Genomic DNA, 21,548 nt, shown 5'->3' with positions numbered 1-21,548 from the left:
TTAGAACAGCAGCAGGTGTTGGCTCAGTTTTCCCATCCTGGATCTCATCCACAACATCTTCATCCTATGAAAGTTTGTGTGCAACATTGGCAGCCCAGCCAGCAGCTTTTGTTACCCCTTTGTTAGCAGACTCTCGTTTACCTGCCTGTAGACAAGTCTCTATTGTACTGTTGGAACTGCCTTCACTCTCCAGATGAGACTGATATGACCTGCAGCTCAAGCAGTTTTTAAGTAAATTTTTAAAGAAAGACATACCGACTATATGATTTAGGTAATGGTTCATACTGAAATCTAGTCATCCTCTGTGGCTGGGTGAAATTGAGGCAGGAAATTAAAGGGTAAATTGCATCTTACACCACAGTTGGCCTTGTTTTGGACATCTTGCTCATCTTATGTAAAGCATCTTCAGAGCATAGTCTTGGACAACCTAAGGACACCAGTCACTGGTGTCATCTTCTAGTGAATATCCTGCTTTTGTTACTGTGGATTTTTTTGGCTGAAAAGATGTCCTCCCTTTCTTCCTCTGCCACTCGCGAGATAGAATAAAATACTGACCAGGATCAAATACTCCTGTGAGCTGTACAACTTGTATTTCAGTAGATTAAAGACACGGTGTAGACACGAGGCATGTGGAGCCTGTCAGTAGTGTACAGCGCTGCTGTCAGCGGGCATTAAGTGCCCTGATCAGTTACTCGGTCAACTTTTTTATTAGCGACGATGCAGTAAAGTTCTAACACTCCTTTTATTTTACCTCGCTGCTGCTAAGCTGTTACCCTTCCGAATTAACTATCTACAGATGGTATTGACACGCTGGCAATGTGGTGCTTTGTCAGTGATGCAGAAAGCGACTGAAGACTCGACATGCTCTCTCTGTAAAATGGTTACTTGTGGGCTAGTGCAGTGGTTTGTCGCTGGCCTTAATGGTTTGAATGGTAGCATTGAAGAGTTTTTTATTTTCACAACTACAATTGATAAGGGATAGCAACTGGCGTTTTCTGGGATGTAGGACACAGGTGCTGGTCCAGAAGGCCAAGCAGGAGTGTATGGGAGGACGATAGTGTTGTATGAAAGGCAGAAACATCTGGATCCTTAAGGGAAGTAGCTTTCAAGTTGTTACCATCAGTGTGTGCACTCACGCTGTATATAGTTACACTCCCAGAACGTGATACTCCTACCCGACAGCCCAAAGAAGGTGTTTTAGAAAAGTTGCCCGGTAGTTGTGGCCTCTTCTTACCATCACCTTTGTTCCTCAAGTACAAGGAGGTGTGGAGGTCATAAGCCACGTGCTTTGGCTGAAACGTTGAGTGTGTTGGCGAAATCTGGAAGTGACTGCACGAGAGTCCATGTGTACAGTAGGATATACTTTATTCGCCTTTTAGATGTGCTCACCTGAGTGTGCTGCAGTAAAAATCATGTGCCTGAAACTGTCCAACTTAGGCTGATGCTTGAACCATAACTTTATTTTCCCACTTAGTGCACTGCTAGGTAAGACCTGACACTTCCAGTTCTCTGCGTTGTTCTCTAGAAGAACAGTGGAGGTGGTTTTGAGACACTTTGGAGTGTGGACCAGCTGATTCTGATGATGCTGCATGTGCAGAATGGCATATACAAAATACTGTGAGCTTTTGCTGCAACTGAAGCTTTTTGCGAACGTACCTTCATCCTGCTCTGAGGATGGACAGCAAACTATGAGCGATACGGTTTTAGACTTACTATGCTAGTGAGTCTTTCACAAACACTTCTGGGTTTTTATCGAAGTATTATGAACACAAGGCAAGCGGAGAGAATGTCTGAGCAATGAAGGTTCGGTGGAGGATTAGTGCATGGTAAGATTCCAGTTAAGCGCTTAGGTAGAAGAGAAATTAAGCCTGAATTCTTTCTCTCGCCCCTCTTCCCCGGTGCTAACGGAGCTTAACTGGCCCTCTGTCAATGTGAAGTGGAGCAGAAGAGGAACGGTTGATCGTGTCTCTTGAGGTAGCAGAGGTGTGTAACACCACAAATGTTAGTTTGGCAATTATAAGTGTGTACCGTTTCGCTTGACAGAGTGCTGAATTTACCGCTGCAGCCATGGGTGTGTTCGCGGAGCTGCCAGCAAGGGAAGTGGGATCTTTGTGCAGCCTTGCTTGCTTGGCACAGGTCCTGCTTCTCGAAATGTCTATCAGGCATAACTAAATCGCTATCGGAGGGCTTTTTTTAAACTGTTGTGACTTTTTGAAAAGGCATTTTGTAACCTGATTAGCTTGAAAAGCCTAATTAGATGGTTTATTGTCTAGAAATAGCATCTTCCACTAAATTCCACAAGACATTGCAGTGAAAATTGAAGGTTTGTAGCCGTAGTTCTGAATGTAAACCCTGTTCAGCTCTGGAGGTGACTTTCCTTACTTTTAGATATAAGGCTTTCTGGTTTTTGTGCTTTTTAATTTAGAGAGGGTTAAGGTAAGGGTGCCTGGAGCGCTGCGTTAGGAGTCTATGGTCTTTGGTGGTGTCAGTCTGTGGTCGGTGGTGTTTCTGGCTGTGTCAGCAGGCTCACCTGGGAATTCTGTTCCAGTGCGAGTGCTCTGGGCCGGTGTTACAGGTACGTGTCTGGAGGCCCTCTGAAGCAAAGGTAGGATATACTAAATAAATTTCTGCGTGATTCCCTCAGATGCCCTCTGTCACTGTAAGGGCACAGACCCACCTTTTAAAGGTGACACTGGCAAAGGATCCAGGCCATTTTATCATTGAGTATCATTATCTCTTCATGTTTTAAAATGGGGCCTCCTCCCACTGCCAATGACGAAACTTGCTTTTTTCGTGACTCGAAATCTACCAGTCCCAGTCTTGAAACATCCTCCTCCTTTTCACGTATACCTAAAAATCTAGAGGTCTCAAAAGCACAGAAGCCCACACAAGTACTCTTCTAAAAATAACCTGCTTGTGCTGTTGCCAGCACAACCTCTTGCCTGCAGGTAACCATTTTCCATTGCGGGGAAAGAAAGAAATGGTTGTAAGAAACACTGCTGTTGCCTTGAACTTGAGGAAGCCTTTTTAACTTCTCTGATCTAATAGAGAGCGCTAGAAATAGCTGCGGTCAGCCAAGAGAAGAGTGTTGGTGTGGCAAAACCTGGGGTACCCCTTCCTCTTCTTGACCCTCGCCTCTCGGTGGAGAAGGCTGCCTTCCACTGAATGCAATTCGTGAGGTGGGGTTTTTTTTTCTCCTTGTCATCACAAAACCTTCTCTTGAAGAGCTTATTGTAGACTTGGTGATGCTGATGCCCCTGGGGGTGTGTGGAAGGGCTAGATGGCTGGGACCTAGCACGGCATGCAGCTCTCGTTTCCCTCCTGCTGCTGCAAGGGTTAACAGGTTCCGTTTCCTAAATGATGGCATGTGTTTAGATGACTTGGGTAAGGGGCACTGCGTGTGATGTGCACCTCGTTACTTCACTCCTGCCAGCCCGTTAGTGTTCATTCTTGTTGATCTTAATAAGCTTATTTATTGTTTACCTAGTGGGTCTAATCCAGTCCTTTCGCTGAGTTTCAACTTGGGATTCTCCTGCCTCGCCTCTGTCCTTCAGGCTGCTGGAGTAACTCATTTGGGTAGGAAGAGAATTCCTGGCACTTCGAGTACTGCCCAGCGAGCCGAGTACCCGTATGTCTGTGTCACTGCAAAGGGCTGGAAAAGCCCTAATGAAGTTCAGATAATTCTGTAGCAAAATTTAAGCATTTCACCCAGAATCTAACACTTAAAAATCCATGCAGATAGAATCAGTCTTGTTCTGAAAGAATCCAGAAGAATAATGGAGAGGAGTGAATGTCTCCAAGAACAGAAACTAACTGCGGGTGGGTACAGAGGGAAGAAATGTGACAAGCCAGAGGGATCACTGGGATCCCGTAATGTTGTAGAGGAATTGTGTTCAAGTTGGATGGCGACTTCTGTCGAAACACAACTTTATTATTTAGTTGAAAAAAGATTGTAGTACTTTTTTTTTTTTTTTACTTTATCAGTTTTGTTTAAAAAAAGGTAGTTTTGAGGTGTGTGTGAGTGCATGAGTGTGGTATGAAACCGGAACATTTCATCTAGCACTTCTGTCCCTATTTAAAATATAGCTCTGTGGACTCAAACAGCTGTAGTGGCGGTTTGTATAAAAGTACATTCTTAATTACGGGGTTTAAAATCTTCCAGGCAGCTCGCAGGTACTGGTCTTTGTGCAGCCTCCCTGCTTGGAGGCCAAACCTGCCGGCTCACTTCCAGTGATGAGTCGTGGTTAGAGGGGACCCAAATCACACCGTACGGGAAAGAATTCGGCTGGTACCGCTGTTTGTCCTATCCTGCTGGAATTCTGCATCGTACCCGCTCTGTCGAGTTCCCGAACGCTGCCTGCATGCGACAGGGAGGAGGAGTAACATATTGCCGCTCACTGGCCAAAGGCAGGTTTGCCGTTTTCTCCTTCCACAACACCCAAATTTCATTCCATAGCTGACCGAAAGCAAGAGGTCCCTTCCCGGGTGGATCGCTGCACCCCAAAATCCCACCCCCCTGCCCCCCTGTATTTACCGAGGAGAAGTGCTTGCTTGGGAAGCGCTGAACGCGGGGAAGAGGGAAAGGTGTGGCTTTCGCCCGTGGCGCCGAGCGGGGCGATGGGTGACGTGTCCGTGCGGGACGGGGCAGCGTGCCCCAGCACCCAGAGCCGGGTCTGGGGGTGGGGGGTACCCCAGCACCCCCGGCCCGCCCCCACAGCGTGCAGAACAGACCCAGCCCCTTCCTGTTGTGCGGCAGAAGCTGTTTGAACTTAGTCTCTTTTATTTTTTTTTTTTTTTTATTTTCAAATGTGACTTTTTTTGTAAATTGTTTTCCCTTTCTGTGTATAAATCCCGGCCGCTCCTTGTTTGGGTTTTTTTTTTTACATGTTCATGCTGTGTAATTTTGAGATGTTACTGAGATTCTGAACATAATAATGTGCATTTTTTTCTGTACAGATGAAATGGGAGAATTTAATAAAAAGAGTCTGCAGGTTTTTACTTGTTGTAGTTTATTTCTTAGGGCCGGTCGCGCCCGCCTCCTGGGGGCGGGGCGAGGGGCGGGGCATCTCTCGGCCACGCCCCCTAACCGCCGGGCTGGGGGTTGGCCGGCGGGCGGGTGACGCAGAGCGCAGGGGCGGCTGTCGCGCTGCGGCTGGCGGCCGTAAAGCGCGGAAGGTCAGTCAGGCCTCCCACTCCCCCAGGTGAGCCGGCGCGGCCCCGCCGTCCCCGCGGCCCCGGCCCGCTCCCCCGGCACCGCCCCTCGCCCTGGCCTCCCCTCCCGCCCTCCCACGGGCCGGCCCCGCTCCCCGGGGCCGGGGGCTGCGGCGGAGGCAAGCAGGCCGAGGCGGCGGCTCCACCGGCGGGGCTCCGCTGCTGCTGGGCCGCTTCCCGCCCTGACACCCTTCCCCTCAGGTTCGGAGCGGGGAGCGTGGCGGCCCGTCAGGCGCCGTGCCGGCTTCCCGATACGGATCCGCGGCGTGTGGCAGCCTGCGGATAAGAAGCCACAAGCCTGCAGCAATAACCTGCTCAGCGCAGGCACGGTGTTACATTGCAGCTTCGGTCACTGGGCTGGGCTGCAGCGTGTGCGTGTCACCGCAGTCAGGGGGCCTGGGTGACGTGTGGCAAAGCTAATGTTATCGCAGAGCGCGTCTCTAGTTCCTTGTGCTAGCTACTCTGACCACAGACTTTGTTTCCTTCCCCAGGTAAAGGCCCGACAACGTTAATAATCAAGCTTACTTGCGTCCTATTAACCTCAGCCTTTATGAAAGATTTCAGAGCATGTTCTGTGCCTGCAGGCTTTCTCTGAGCTACCTGTTGGTGAGAGAGCGTTCTCGCCGTGCTTTTCCAGCTTTCGTCTGGTTCTTTGCTCATTGTGAAGTTATGCTGCCATCAAAACCGAAGATGTAATGCTCTGTACCCATTATATGATCTAAGTTTAAATCTTAATAGCAGGACTGTTGTTTCAGGACTGAGTAACTGCTCTCCTGTTTGTTTACTCGTCAGCTTTCCCATGTCCACTTATACCCGACGCACCATGTGATGTTTGCCGCTGCCAGCCTTGTACATAACAGGATAAGTGGTAACATGATTCTCGTCTTTTCCTTCCTAGAAGGAGTGGTACTGAGTTAACGTCTGAACACATCTAGGTGGTGCTTTAAGAAAACTGACAAATAGCTGCCGGGATGTTTCTCCGATTACTGTCAGATGTCCGGTGGCGGGCGGCTAACCCAAAATGGAGACGAATGACCTGCTCCCGGCGAAGTACCTCAAGTACAGCAGAACCTCACCCAGTTTCCTTGCCAGCACAGGCGCAGGTTGTCATCTGTGGTGGTGGAATCATGGGCACCTCTGTCGCATATCACCTTTCCAAGATGGGTTGGAAGGATATAGTCTTACTTGAGCAGGGCAGGTAAGGATTTCTGGTAACAAAACCAACGAAACAGGACTTCTGTGCGCAGCAGCACCTGCTGTAATGTGTTATTTCTACCTTTTCACCTGGACTTGGACCCATGGAATAAGCTTATACTGAACATTAGTAACGACACTTACTACCTTTTCCCAAGCGCACGGCAGACCTGCAAGGTGAAGCGTGTCCCTTGTCTGATTGCGGTGGTTTAGCCTTGGTGAAGGGCCAGACTCCCACACAGCCACTCACTTTACCTCCTCAAGAACACAGGGAGAAAGGCTGAGAAAGCTCGCGGATTAAGATAAAGATGTGGAGATTGTCTAGCGGTTACTGCCGTGGGCAAAACAGACTTGCCTTAGGGAGAATGAATTTAAAATAGTATATTCAGGTAGTGAGAAACAAAAGCCAAACATTAAAGCACCACCTTTCCTTTCCCATGCGCAACTTCACTCCTGCACTCCAGGGTCTTCTACCCCCCCCCCCCCGACTCCACCCCAAGAAGTGCAGGGGGTGAAGGGTGGGGGTGCAATCAGTACTGGGCTGCAGTTCCCATCAGGAGAACTCTGCCCTGGCGTGGGTTTTCTATGGACCACAGTTCCTTCGGGAGATACCCATCTACTCTGGCGTAATCGCAGGTAATCATGTAAAACATAATGCAGCTGCTAAAGATGGACCATTTTAAGGAACTAAAAACCTCTGTAAATCATCCAGCTCCTATTGACCATCTCTAGAAGTAGGATGTGAATACGTATATGAAGTATTACACCACTAGCAAAGCTCAGGAGAGATTGCAGGGGATGTGGAGATTATAAGCCAACATCACTAAAACATCACCCTATAAGCTGGTTAAAGGCTGTGATTATCTAGTTTGTTGCACAATTTAGTGCCTATCTGTAAAAAGGCCAAGGCCATTACAGTTTGGCTGAATACAAGTCTTTGTGCGCTCCCCGATGAGTTGGATCTGCAGTCTGTGGCAGAGTACGTAGATCCTGTTGAAAGTTGACTGTGTGGCCCTTACCTGTTGTTTAGATTTGTGTTTCGGAGGTGGATTCATGGTGCCTTCATTAAGCGATTTGGGGACTTTGGGCATGAGACGGTGCTGAGACTTTGGGGAGGTGTTTATCGCAGTAGCTTCTAATGCTCTAAATGGGTGCTGGACTGAGAATATCTACCATCTAGCTTAGAGCTTCCCACCTGATGCTGCCTTTAAGAATAATTAGCTGTGACTCCTCGACTTTGCATGGCTGGGAAGCAGGTAGTATCAAGTTCTTCGTAGCCGCAAAGCGAGGAAATTGGGTAGTCTCATCTGAGACCTTGTGAGCGCTCTCCTTCCGAGTGAAGTTACCTGCTAGGCTTCATTTGTCAGGAGACGTAATCGTTACTAGCCTGGAGCGGGGTATGAATACCCCGTTACAGATCTTCGTTGAGGTAGAGATGCTGTACAAGCTCAGTCCGTGCGTGTGCTCAAGGGAAAAGAAGAACATTGCATAGCAGAAACGTCTTTTATGTGAAGCACAGCATGGTGAGACTATGCTTCAGCTGTCTCGGTTGTGACTGAGTAGGGATGCAGCAAAAAGAATACCTTACTCAACTGATTCTTAGGTTGAATTTCTGAGAGAATACGGACACGCTAGGCCAAAAACAGTCTTGTCAAAGGCTTGCATAGGCAAGTGGAAGAACGCAGGATTGCTTTAGCAGCAGGAAAGGTGACTTAGAAGTACTGTGGAAGCAGGTTGCGAGAGAGATGCTTAAATCTAATTGTCTTGTCTTGTCTTCACCTGTCTATGCTGCAGGGAGTTTTTAATAGGTTTCTATCTCTACAGCAGCCCTTCACCAAATAGCTGGATGGACAGTGGTTTAAGGGCAGTTTAAAAAGGGACAAGAAATGTGTGTACCAATCTATGGCAGTTGCTGCACAGTTAGAGGGACTTGTTTTTACTGTAAACTGCAAAGATGCACGACTGAAATCCAAGATGATTTCCATTTGAGGGAAATCCTGCTTTGGAGAAAGAAGGAATCAGGTAGGCAGGTTGACTTAAGCATAAGGTAATTTTTTTTTAAAGTGCTTCCTTTGAAAAATTTCAGTGTTTAGGACTAGTTAAAGAGGAATGGTTTTGGAATACAATGCGTTTTCAAAGGTGAGCTAAAGGAAAAGCATTCTAGAGGTTGCATTATCCCAGCATCATCCAACTTGCAGCTTTTGGTCTGATGTGTTTGGGGGAGAGGTTGCGGTCTGGTTTGTGCTGTCAGCAGAGCTGCTGGGGGGTGCTTGCCTCTCTGCCTGTCAGCAGGATGAGGCCTTCTTTGCAACTTCTCCTGCAGGTTGGCTGCTGGTACCACTCGCTTCTGTGCTGGCATCGTGAGCACAGCCAGGCACATCTCCGTAGAGCTGAAGATGGCAGACTATTCAAACAAGCTCTACCAGCAGCTGGAACAAGAGACGGGAGTAAAAACAGGTACTGGCAGTGTAATCGTTGAGTAATCTGTGGGAAACTGAATCAAAGTATTGACACTGAAGCAGGAATGTAATTTTACAGTGTCTTAAGAGTTGGTGGTTCCTGTTCAAAAACGATACATTTGGACTGAATCAGACCCAAAGGGACGTTACTAATGTAATCAGAAGAATGGGAAGAAGGGTATCAGATGGGCAGACCGAAGGCAGACTACCTGCAAACCGTGATCGTTTTTTATGTTGTCTGTAACTGGGGCAAATGTAGGTGAATTTTCACAAGGACACTAAAAAGTATAGTGCAGTGACTGGAGCGAATGGCCCATTTTCTGCACCGATTCACTTCTTACAAAGAGAAGAAGGTTAACGGAAGCACTAAAGCATAGGCAAAGCGAGATATCTTACTCTAGTCTCACCCTGGAAATAACAAGAAAACGTTGTGTTGAAATTTTCCCTGTGCCTCCAAAATGCTCAGGCATGTACCTGATAGGAAGAACTTGGTCACTGAAAGTTTTCTGCTGACAAGGGCTTGTGATATATGTCAGACTCAAAAAGGTTAATAACTGTGCCTGTACTTAGTATTAATCTATTGCAAGTGGTGGAGTCACAAAGTGTCTGCGTTTAGTTGTCGAGGTTTTATTCTTCTGAGTAGTTATTAGATCACTTTTTTGCCAGTAACCTCTCTCTCTTTTAATAGGTACCATGTGTGAAGTTTAATTTTTTTTATAAACATGAGTAAATGTAATAGAAAGAGTTAGAACACAAGTCAGAATTAAATTGCTTTTTTGGAAAGCAATGGCCAAAGACTAATGCAGTCTTTAATTACTAGCTGATAAGTGTTTAAAGTTATTTGGGGATCTGGGATTTCCAGGCTCCTGAGTAGTGGAAGCAACGGGTCTGCAATTATATTAAAGCAATGGGTCTGAGATTAAAAGGAATTCAAGATCCTGTCCAAATCTGACTTGACTTTGGTCATTGTCATAGGGTACGTGAAGACAGGCTCTATTTCACTGGCTCAGACTCAGGATCGACTAATCTCTCTGAAACGCATTGCTTCATCACTGAAGTACGTATAAGCAGGAAATAAAACTGCTCTTAAGGTTGCACCAGCTCTCCTGCAAGACTAATGACGACATTTTTCTTATGTTCTGTGGCAGTGTAATGGGGATACCTTGTGAAATTATCACCCCAAAGCAAGTGGCACAGCTCCACCCACTGATCAACATCCATGACCTTGTGGGGGCCATGTATGTGCCAGAAGATGCGCTCGTGTCATCTGCCAATGTGAGTCTGGCTCTGGCAACCGCTGCCTCACGGAATGGTAGGAGGTTTTTTTATCTATAGAGTGCTCTCCTGCATGATAGCTTTGGTTTTTTTTTTCCTTCTTTCCATAAAAGAAAAGTATGGTCTGCATCTCTTTTGGTATTCTAACTGACAACTGAAGACCAAAACCTGGTTATTTCCATAAGGTTCAGAATCTTTAAAATCTATTTTTTCTAAAAAAACAGGCTGAATTTTCTTAACATACTGAATTTTTACAGAACTGCTGTGATAGATCAAGCACCAGTTTGTCGTCCTTACTGGTTATATATTTCTCTGAATAAGCACACACTCTTTTACCATAAAAACAATCCTTCATAAGACCTGACTCAAAATTACGCATCAAAAGAGTTTTACCTACAAATGAAAAGGTGTGACTGAGTCCTTTTGGAATATTTCATTGGGCACATATGCTTTGGAAATGGGTTTGGAAGTGTAGTAATAAATGCTGTTTGCCCAGCACTTTGGCAAATTTGGAGTGCTCTAAAAGTGGGAGAAAGGTTGGGTATGATAACAGAGATGAAGCTCATTAAGAATGAAAGTCCATCAGGTTGGAAGAAGCTACTTAGGAAGATACCTCTCTCGGTTTCTTTTAGGCTAGCTTTTTTTGCATACTCTCAATTGATTTTTTTCACGAAATGACTGATTTCCCATAAAAGAACCAGTTTTGCCATCTGAAACTACAGACTTTTTTGCAGAAAGGAATTGTAATGGGAAGAAATCCTTGGTTGAGACACTTTTTTTCATGTTGTTGATACTAGGGTATATGTATGACCCAGATTGTCACACGGGAAAAAGTACTGTAACTCTTCACAGTAACTCAGTAACTCACACTGTAACTCAGCCTTTAAATTATGTACGAATTGTATGCATGACGTTTTACAAATAACAGAGTTTCACTTAAGAATTACTGGGTCAAGAATAGAAATTTTGTCTTAAAGAAAAAAATAAGCATTTAGGTTGAGTTTAAGGGTTTAATGTTAGCAGCCTGACACATTAGAAAGAAGACTTGTGGTATACTGACTTTCTTATGTCCTCTTCAGGTGTCCAGATCCATGAAAGGACGAGTGTCAGTCATGTCTCTGTCCAGAAGGGTCGTGTGACTGGAGTCGAGACCGACAGAGGACAGATTCAATGCCAGTACTTCGTCAACTGTGCTGGCCAGGTTGAATTATTAAAATTTTTCTTTCTTTTTTCCTTTGGGTAAGAACACATGCACTTTCCTCAGGTTTTTTTTTGTTTTTCTTTTTTTTTTTTTTAATGGTTTGTGCTTTGGCTTAGTTTACTGGAGTAGATGAAAGTCATTCAGCTCCTTAGACCAGCAGGGGTGTGAAGGAAGAAAGCAGCGCTTGCTGTTTGCTTGGCACCAAAGACTGGATGTTAACCTGCTGAGGAGCACCCTGCAGCTTGTTGGTACAGCTCTGCCCATGGTCTCTGTTCTGGGGGTGCACCCTTCTGACAGGAAGAATTTTGCTTTGGCTCTTAGTGAGACAGTTAAGTCTCTCTGTACCCTTCTCTCCCTCTCTCACACACACACTGAAAGTTCCTTTTTTTGTTGTTTTTCTTAGTGTTATGTCTTCTCCAGTCGGAAAACGCATCTGACGATTGCTGTTTCTCAGCTTGTAGCTGTCTGTCTTGTTAGTATAGGCACCTAAATCCTGACTAGTCTGCTTCTAGAGGCTGAGCCTACTGTTGACTTTGGTGTACAGATCTTATTTTGCTTTTGTATTGTAAGTTGATACTTCTTAGTCTCGAATCAGGACCCCACTTTTCTAGATCTTACGTGAGGAACGGAAAAACAGTCTTTGTCCTAAAGAGTTCCAATTCTAAGCAAAGACAAAAAATGTGTGTCTGTTTAAGATTTAGGGGACTAAACCACATCTTATTTGGCCTTTTATGAAAGCAAACCCACAGAGAGGATCTGTGCTTTTGTCCTGCCTTTTTTTAATCGGAGTTAGTTTTCTTCTTTTGCATTCTAACGTGCATTTTTTTATTTCAGTGGGCCTATGAGTTGGGCCACTCTGGGGAGGAATCAGTCAATATCCCACTCCATGCCTGTGAACACTTCTACCTCCTGACACATCCTTTGAAGGAACCTCTGGCGAGCAACTTACCAAGTAAGGAATCTTCAGCTCTACCTCACTTTTCTTGGTGAATTATATCTGCCTCTCCAAGGCGGTGCATAGTTCACGACATAAAGACCAACTAAGGGCTATCAGTTCTCAGCACATTTGGGATTGTGAAGTACATTCTAACTGAATTGCTCTGAATATCCTCTTTCAGTGGTAGAATCTCTTTCCTTTCTCTTGGGAAAGCTTTCGCTGCAGAAACTGATTTTCAGAGTCGGTCGTCTTAGCAGGAGGATGATCTTGACTCTAGCTTGACTAGTAGGTGTGTCTGAGACTTGGATTGTTGCATTTGTGGGCTGGAGAGGGTGCTAGCCTTGGCACTGTGTTTTCCTTGCAGGCTGCTGTCCCCAAATGGCCCATCTATTCCTTTCCTCCAACTGAAGCTAAGGCTTTACAATGGCATTTACATGTCTATGAGCTGTAGGGGCAACCAAAGCTCTTGAGGTAATTGCTCCTCCCCATGTTCTGGCTTTTGGATCTCTTAGAGAAAAGCCCTTGTGTTTGAAAACCGTGGTTGGGAAATAGAAAGCTTTGCTCACTTACTCTCAGTCTTTAGCAAGAGTTTCTGGTTCTAGTGAGTGATGTATGTACTCTCCAGGGAATTCAGCTCTGACCAGAGTCTCTGAGTGCTTCACTTTTACTTGACTGAGTTTTTTATATATATATATAAAATATAAGTATGTGTATATATATATACACATATATATATAAAAAAAAAAATATATTTTCACAGCTTTTCTGTACATGGGGAAAAATTGCTATGGAACATGTCAGGTGGAGTATCATAAATGCTTCAAGTTGACACTACCACTGGAAGAAGCAATCGAGACCTGACTACTTGTTCTTACCCCAGTGCCGCCCACCTTCTTTGTACTGGTGGCCTGCAGCAAACTGGATCAGTGATGCATCCCCATTAAAATTAACTGTTCTTAATATACGAAGAGAAAGAGAGCAAGGGCAGGACATCTCTTGGTGGAAGGTCTGGTCTTGGGTGCAGGTCCAGTGGAACTAAGCCAGTATAATAACTTATCAGTGCCACAAAGGATCTGACTCCCTCTTGTGTCCTCCCACTCCTGGTAACACTGTCCTGCTAGCTTGGGTGCTCTTCAGGTTCAATTCAGTTTACTGTGCTGCCCAAAAGTTAACGTGCATGGTTGTGGGAGTTAGTGCTGGTTTAGTAATCTAAACTGGCTCACCAGGGCGTGACGTGAGAACCAGAATGGTGTGAAAGTGCGGGGCTGGGGGACTGAGACTTCCCTTCTCATGTCAGGGGGCCGCTAGCTTGGCCCAGCCTGTCACCAGACCCCGTCGTTGGTGTTTGTGGAACAACAGCCTGAGATAGCTACCCCTTCTCTCAACTCCCTTCCCACTTCTTTTCTTTCCTCTGCAGCTATTGTAGACCCAGATGGCAGGATCTACATCCGCAACTGGCAAGGTGGCATCCTCTCCGGAGGCTTTGAGAAAAACCCCAAACCTCTCTTCACGGAGGGACGGAACCAGCTGGAGATTCAGAACCTTCAAGAAGACTGGGATCATTTTGGTATGTTAGGGAGGAAAGATCCCCACAGCAATAAAACACGTGGCTTCAGCAGAAGGCAGAGTTGTCAACAACAGCCTGCATTGTTGCTCAGCTAGCACATGTCTGCCTTTACCTGAAAGGTGTGGGAAAGATGAACGTTCTCTCAAATTCATTCATCTCTTTGTCACTAATTTGCGTAAAACTCCTTTACCGAGGACTACATTGATATCTGTTAAAAACACCCGCTAACCCTCAGCATATATTAACGTCCTCTAGTGCAGCGAGGTACTACGTAAACTTTCCAACGCTGTTCTTCCATTTCATTTGATTTTTGAGTGTCAGTGCCACATGCTGCTCCTCTTGTGACGCTGTGGATCAACACTTTGACCTGCCATGTAGCCGTGGTATTTTGTTTCTGCAGTTCTCTTCAGCAGTGGCTGCCAAGTGCATTTCCATCGGTGACGGTTGCTTTGTGAACAGAACTTGGTATTGTCGCTTCCCAGACTTCATCCCACCATTGACAGTGGTGGTTTATTGTATTCCAAATGTTCTGTCTTTCTCTTCCTGCTTTATTTGATTCTATTTTTCTGTTCTGTATGTACTTCTACATGGAGGGCTCTTTCTGTAGGAAAGAACATAGCATGATCTATGAGTCCCTTTCTTTTTTTTTTTTCCCCTCTTTTATGCCTGGTAAGTTTGTGTGTGCCCTCTCATCTTCAAATCTGCCTTTTTTTCAGGGATCCGGTTTTCCCTGGTATCAGAACTCTTTGCATCCCTTGTGAATGCGCATGCCTCTGTATGTGACTTTAGGCATGGATAGATTTTCACTGATTTCTTTCTGCAGTGGTAGTATGTTCTTCAAGCTACTCCCCAGGTTAAATTGATTAATTTTACTTTCATTTCTGTGAGGTAACGTATTGATACCATAAAAGTTTATAAACCCCAGGGGGTAGAGCCAGATGAGGTGCAGTTTTGTGCTGGCATATAATAAAGGTTTTTGGATCTATAGATGCCTACAGACTTGCTTGAAGATATTAGCTTCACTAATGAGTTGCTCGAGCTCTGCACCCACTTCCTTTTTGGTTTTCTACGGACTGCTGAAATGAAAAGGCACTGCTTGCTGGCACCCACAAATTGCCCAAGTTTTGGAAGCAACTGCATGCTATGTTCCAGCATTACCCTTGTATCAGTTCAAACGTACTGAACAGTTGAGCAGAGTCAGAGCTTACTCAGCCAATATTTGATTCTCCTCTAGGGCTGCGGTTCCTGTGGTTTGAGCTCTTGCATTACTGCTTTGATCTCTTTCGTTGGAACACCTTTTGATTTTAAAATAGCCTGTACAGTTGCTTAAATGTTGGGCTGGATATGAGAACAAATCTAACACTGACCCCTCTTTATCAGTAAGAAAAAGAAGTCTGTAACTACAGGCTCTCGCTCTGGAATTCTGATGCATGAGAGAGGGAAGAAAAAGAGCAGGTCAGAAAGACTGTTTCTGTTTGTAACTTCTTAGGTAATGTGTAATCTGATTATTTTACTGCTTGTGTGTAAAGCTGAGGAGTGTTATTAGTGCTAAATCTTGAGGGCTTTTATCTGGAGTACTATGCAGAGGTAACTCCTGGACAAGAAAAACAAAGTAGATAGCTTATCCCTTTATTAACGCTCTCAACTGTCAGACTGCGAAGAATTGCCGAAGGACCTTTCCAGCGTGACTGCGCAATGAAGTGGCAAGGAAATTCAATCAGGATAAATGTGAAGTGATGCAAGTGCATGGGGGTGTGTGGGGATGGTCTTATTTTCACCATACAAAATGATGGGCTTTGAACTGACCTTGGGCTTGTATTAGTTCTGCGGAGGCATCAGCTCAGTAGCAGTCAAAGCAAAAAACAACTTAGCAATTATTAGGAAAGGAGCAGAAAACACAGTCATTATGCAACACTAAATCCTTGGTTTGCCAGATACCAATTGTTATTCTAGGCTCCCTATCTCCAGAGGGTATCGTATGACTGGAGAAGGCCTGGTGAAAGAGCAGCAAGAGGCTGATCAAAGCTTGGAACAGTTTCCAAGCGAGGAATGACTGAGTGGGTTGGGAAAAAGAGGTGACAGAAGGGAAATAAACAGGGGTCTATGAAATCTTGAATGAGATGGACAGGATAGATGGGGATCTCTTGTTCACTCTCTCTTCTATTATGCCAACTAGGAGGTATCAAAAAAAGTTAATTGAGTGTGGATTTCAGAACAAAAGGAGGTGATTCCTCATACAACAAATACGAGATATGTGGAACTCCTTGTCAGCGTCTATAGGATGTTTTCATGAGTTTGGTCAAATACTTAGGAGACAGATCGATTTAGGGGTTACTAAATAGGGAAAACGTATCAGGTTTTTAGGAAATCCTCTGAGCTGATGGTAAGTGGAGGCTGGCAGAGTGCATGGGACAAGTGTCATACAGATTTGCCTGTTCTTATTCCTTGCTAGGTATCTATTTGATGTCTGTCCCTATTGTTTTCCCTAACAAAACTGAACACGCTTTTGCACTGTTGAAAACAATGCTGGGCTCTTGGTTTGGATCGGTATGGCTGCTTTTATGGTATGCCGAGTGATCTATTTCGAGTAGTTTGATTCCAGCGGGTAAACGCTTTATCCTGCGACTGTATCGAAACATGGAAGCAGTTTCCATCTGTTCAGGTCGCAGCATGCCTCCTTTGTGCTGTCCAGTTTGAAGGTGAGGTAGCTGAAATGGGATTTTTTGTCTTTTTTTGTTTGTCTTGGGTCCTAGAGCCACTTCTGAGTGCCCTTCTGCGCAGGATGCCGGATTTGGAGGCTCTGCAGATCATGCAGTTAGTGAATTGCCCGGAGTCCTTCACACCAGATATGCGGTGCATCATGGGAGAGTCGCCCACCGTGCGGGGCTACTTCGTTCTGGCTGGCATGAACTCAGCTGGTATCTCATATGGTGGGGGAGCAGGCAAGTAAGTGGTTTATCACCGTTATGTGTGTAAGTAAGGTTTTAAGCAAAAGAGACTGCTCAGGTGATCTTTCTGTGTAGGATGTTCTGGTCAGTATTTGTCACCTCCTCTCCGACAAAGACTTCTCTTTCGTTTCCAACTTGAGTGAAGGAGAGGAGCAGTTACCATGTTTTGATTATGTTCTCCTGTGTGTATTCCAAATCTGTGTTGGACTCCTCCTATCCTGCACTTCTCTCCTCAGGCATCCCATCTCGGTGATCAGCAGCCTGCTGGGGGGGGATCAAGTAAGCTTCCTTACAGCTAACTGCTCCGATTTTTTTATCTACCAGGAAGAGAGAAAAGCTTAGTTGTACTCCATGATCCCCTTTAATTTCTTATTTGATTGAAGCCCTTAGTTCATTCAAGTTGACACAGCAGTTAATTTCTCTGAAAGCAGAGTGAATCAGATGCAGATGAAGCACCGCATATGTGATGCCAGTGCTGCCAGTACTGTTAAAGACTGTCCTCTGCCAGTGAGCAGGGATGGAATCACTTCCCAGTAAAATCCAGTTCCTGTGTTAATGCAAATACTTTGACAGGCATATAAGTGTGATCCCAGCAGCAAAGTTGCTTGCAGAATGATCATCACTCCCTCTGATTGCCATTTGGTTTTGGCAACCCACCATCCCTTCTGCCATACAGCCTTCTTAACAAGCTGCTCATTTTTCGTGGCAGGTGTTAGTATCTGCATTTATCTCTACTGGTGTCTGTCCGTTGTCTAATAACTCACCAGGGAGGCAACTCATCGGTTTTTTTCTTTGTCATATAAAATATAGAGAATCTTTGCCATGAGGTTCTCTAAGAATCAAAATAATTTCTGAAGGTAAAAGCACTATTTGTCCGTTTGTTGCTACAGCCTCAAGATAAGCAGCTTAGCTTGCTAATGTAACTTAATGATCCGTCTCAAACCCCTTTGTTTTTCTGTTTACTGACTGTGAACAGATCCTTCTGCTCTGCTTTGGTCTGAGCTGCCTTTGTCCTTTAGCTCTGGAGCATGCCTTCCTCCTTCACTGCTAGAAGTGTAGCTAAACATAAGTTGGCTGGCACCTCGTGCTGAAATGAATGCTGTCACTGATGGTTTGTGGCTGAGCCTACACCAGGTACTGAAAAATGACAAAGCAGTCAGCCTCCTAACTCCAACCTAAACGTACTCGGCACCTCCTTTTGTAGCGTAGCCCGAGGGCTTGACACGGTGTCAGCCAGGCCACCTGTCCAGGCTCTGGCTTCATTTACCACCTCTCCTTAACTTCCTGCTGCCCTCTATGTTTCATCCTAATGGGAAAATAATAATTTGGAAATCTGACGGATGGGTTTTATAAAGGGAAACCTTCCAGATTCTGCTAGTATTTAGGATACTATGTTAGTTGTCTTCTCTTTCCCTACTACAAGAAATTCTCATGTCCAAACTGCCTTGCTTCTGACTTCAAAGCTAGACTCTTTCCCTTAAGACATTGGCTGATACCTCAGTCTTTCTTTACTTCTTCCATCAGGTACCTGGCAGAGTGGATGGTAAATGGCTATCCTTCAGAAAATGTCTGGCCTCTGGATTTGAAACGTTTTGGTACTCTTCAGAGCAGTCGCACTTTCCTCCGTCACCGTGTGATGGAAGTAATGCGTAAGTGAGGTCTCTGCATTCAGCGCTGGCCAGGATGTCCAAGATTTTCCGCTTTGCTGCAGTGCCTCTCTTCTGTCATCACTCTGAGAACCATTTTCCTTCTTCCTGGCCTCCTTCTACAGCCTCTTCCCAGGAGAAAGGAAAGGATGGGGGTTTTTTGTATTAGCAGTGTTCTTACTAACTTTTCTTAAAGAAATGCTGTTGGTACCGTGCTTTCTCCTGTTTCTGTGCTTTGCCTGTGGTGTGGGGATATTTGTGCATATCTTTGTAGGACTCCAGCCTAATAGAACAATACCAAGGTACTAACTGGGAATATTATGATGACTCAACCATTGTTATTCTTTGCACATCATTACAGTGTGGAAATACTGTCACTTCCACCTTATGAGTATGTGATCCGGTTATCTTACATCATTCAGGAAGTCGTCGTAGACATATTCTGCTTTCTCCCGTCAAAGTTTGCGATAAATACCTTGCAGAACAGATTTGAGATGTCGTTGTTCCTGTCTAAAGCGATACTTAGTTTCCTCCTATTGTTTGATTATCTGTCCTGAGATAATGTGGACAGCTTCTTTTCAAGTTTCAAATAGAAGTATGAAGTGCTCCACAAGTTGCAAAACATGAACCATTATTTGAATACCATGTCTCAACTAAAAACATGCGTTGGGTGAAAGCAGAGAAGTTAGGTAAACCTCTTAACCCTGCTGTATCCAGGAAATAAAAACCTTATGCTTTGACCGTCCTCCCTTTATACTCTTGGCATTATCCTGCAGTTGCTTTCCAATACAAATCTTGATTCTGATAGCTACAGAATCACTTTAGGTTTTACAAGATAAGTACTATATTCAGTTTCTGTGGTGTTATGTTCCCATTCTAATCTATTCTTCCCTCTACCCGCTCCTTCAGGAATACCAATACCAGATAATGCCAATGAAATCATTAAATCATTAGCTATGAGGCAAAACCAATAGAAGTATTCAGTAAGAAATGCTCGGCTCATCTTCAATTTTAAGCCGTTTATGACCTACGTAGTAACTTAACATTTATAAAGAAGTATTCAAGCGTCCTTGAGTTATTACTCCCCACTGGTAACCAGGGAGGATGCTAAACATGTGTTAGGGTAACTTGTTTTCTAAATCAGAATATTCTGTATTGGCTGAAAAGGTATAGGAGCCATTTGGAAAAGCTTCAATTATTAGGAAAGGCTGAACTGCCAATATTTAAGAAGGTAAATTAGATGATCCTTGTAGCTGTGGGCTGCCCACCCCAGCATTAGTATTGTCAAAATGATAAGTGTCTGATATAGTGCGCTGTCAGGTAAGAATCATGCATAATTAATGCTAGTCAACATGACCATGAAAAATAGAGAGTTTTTGTTGTCTTGACAGTATTGTCATGAGACTGTAAGTATCTGTAAATATAGGCGTTCTGTGCAACTATTGTTACTCTGATTTTGAATAGCTATAAATGGATCAAAATGGATTTGCCAATTTCCAAAAATGGAAAAGGAAGGTCAGAACTGTTTTGAGGGCATTTCATTAATGGTTCAGATAGTAGTAAGTATGTTTATTGGTAATCTGGAAGAAAATTTTCAATAAAAATAATCACTTTGCCTAATAATGGATCTTTGTGACCGTTGCAGCTCTCATGTGTGATCTGAAAGTTCCCCGTTGGGACTTCCAGACTGGCAGGCAGCTGCGTACTTCCCCATTGTACGACCGGCTGGATGCCCAGGGAGCTAGGTGGATGGAGAAGCACGGATTTGAGAGAGTCAAATATTTTGTCCCACCTGGGAAAGGTGAGATCCTATTTTCCTCTGCTTAGTGCATCCCTATTGATCTATGTAAGATCTTAATTCATCCACTTGATGAATCGTCCCTTTGATTCTTCTTTACGTTAGATCTGCTGGATTTGGATCAGAGCAAAACCTTTTACAAACCAGACTGGTTTGATATTGTGGGTTCCGAAGTCAAGTGCTGTAAGGAAGCGGTTTGTGTCATTGACATGTCGTCTTTCACCAAGTTTGAAATAAGCGTAAGTACCTGGGAAGTGACAAAGCATCAGCCTGGTGAAGGTGGCCTTTAGTTTCTTATTGACTGCTTTTGCAAAATTCTGTGTGTCCTGTTGAGGATAGATAGAGGAAGTCAAAGCTGTATGACCAAATTCAGGTTGTACCACAATACTTAGCATAGATTGCTTTTTGTCTGTCGAAAGCCCAGTTTATAGAAATACCAGCTTAGTCTTTAAATAGAATTTGACCTCAGGCGCTATGTCACGGTTGTATCCTATTACGCTTGAGACATCAGTGTCACTATCATTACAAATTGAAAGAATTTGGGCCAGGACGTTGATGCGATCTTAAACTGCCCCAGTGGATTTGTATGGCTCAGACAGCTTGTCTGACTTTCTCTCCCTTTCAATTCATGTAGTCCACAGGAGACCAGGCCCTGGAGAGTCTGCAGTATCTCTTCTCAAATGACCTGGATGTGCCAGTTGGGCATGTTGTGCATACAGGCATGCTTAACGAGAAAGGAGGTTATGAGAATGACTGCAGCATAGCACGACTGAGCAAACGCAGGTAGGTACGCAGACAGCATCTTTATCCATCACCCTTTGGGTGTTAGAGCCTTTAAGAACCTCTTAATGGAGATCGTAAACTTTTTTCCCCTTTGTAAAGAAAAAAGAAAAGTCTTGATTCTCCACTTATGTTCCTAATTCAGTAACGCAAAGGAGAGGGAGCTCCCGAATTTACCAACATTGGGCAAAATACGCCTTTTTCTGGGACTACAGATGAACATAGATTTCTACAAAATGTTAGATCTTCAGATGTTTAATTTCTCAATTGAAAGTCAAGTTGTTTTCAGCAGTCATTAGAGTTTATTAATTTAGGTAATCATTTAAAGTGCAAACCAAACAGTTCCTCGTTGGCTTCTGGCCAATCTCATTGGAATTGCATGCTGAAAATACTACTTTTTGATTATTTCAACTTTCATTGCAGTATGGGTACTCTAATTCTCAGCTCTGCAGTTTCTCATGGTTCTTTTTTGTGCTCTCTGGTGCAAACTGACATGATCACAGGATCTCATCCTTAGACTCAACAGTTTGGG

At 44.5% G+C, this 21,548-nt stretch overlaps 1 protein-coding gene across 11 annotated transcripts in view; it reads left to right on the top strand.

The window, feature by feature from the left end:
* The first annotated feature begins 5,113 nt into the window (after window positions 1–5,113).
* Window positions 5,114–21,548, top strand: part of PDPR (pyruvate dehydrogenase phosphatase regulatory subunit) — a 28,254-nt gene continuing 11,819 nt past the window's right edge. For 5 of the 11 annotated variants that reach the window (XR_012675339.1, XR_012675338.1, XR_012675336.1 and 2 more), the window contains exons 1-13: window positions 5,118–5,201; window positions 6,110–6,409; window positions 8,729–8,862; window positions 9,840–9,921; window positions 10,013–10,176; window positions 11,219–11,340; window positions 12,175–12,292; window positions 13,695–13,844; window positions 16,598–16,790; window positions 18,317–18,441; window positions 20,084–20,239; window positions 20,342–20,475; window positions 20,871–21,019. Coding sequence is in view for 7 of the 11 variants with exons in the window: in XM_075160959.1 (XP_075017060.1) it covers window positions 6,183–6,409; window positions 8,729–8,862; window positions 9,840–9,921; window positions 10,013–10,176; window positions 11,219–11,340; window positions 12,175–12,292; window positions 13,695–13,844; window positions 16,598–16,790; window positions 18,317–18,441; window positions 20,084–20,239; window positions 20,342–20,475; window positions 20,871–21,019 (1,754 nt within the window). In the remaining 4 variants the exon portion in view is untranslated. The other 6 variants (XM_075160960.1, XM_075160961.1, XM_075160962.1 and 3 more) reach the window with 6 other exon arrangements.

The sequence above is a fragment of the Calonectris borealis genome, chromosome 12 (genome assembly GCF_964195595.1).
Source record: "Calonectris borealis chromosome 12, bCalBor7.hap1.2, whole genome shotgun sequence".
Taxonomy (NCBI): Eukaryota; Metazoa; Chordata; class Aves; order Procellariiformes; family Procellariidae; genus Calonectris; species Calonectris borealis.
The sequence above is the reverse complement of the archived record's forward strand: the minus strand, read 5'-3'. Positions and strand labels throughout refer to the sequence as shown.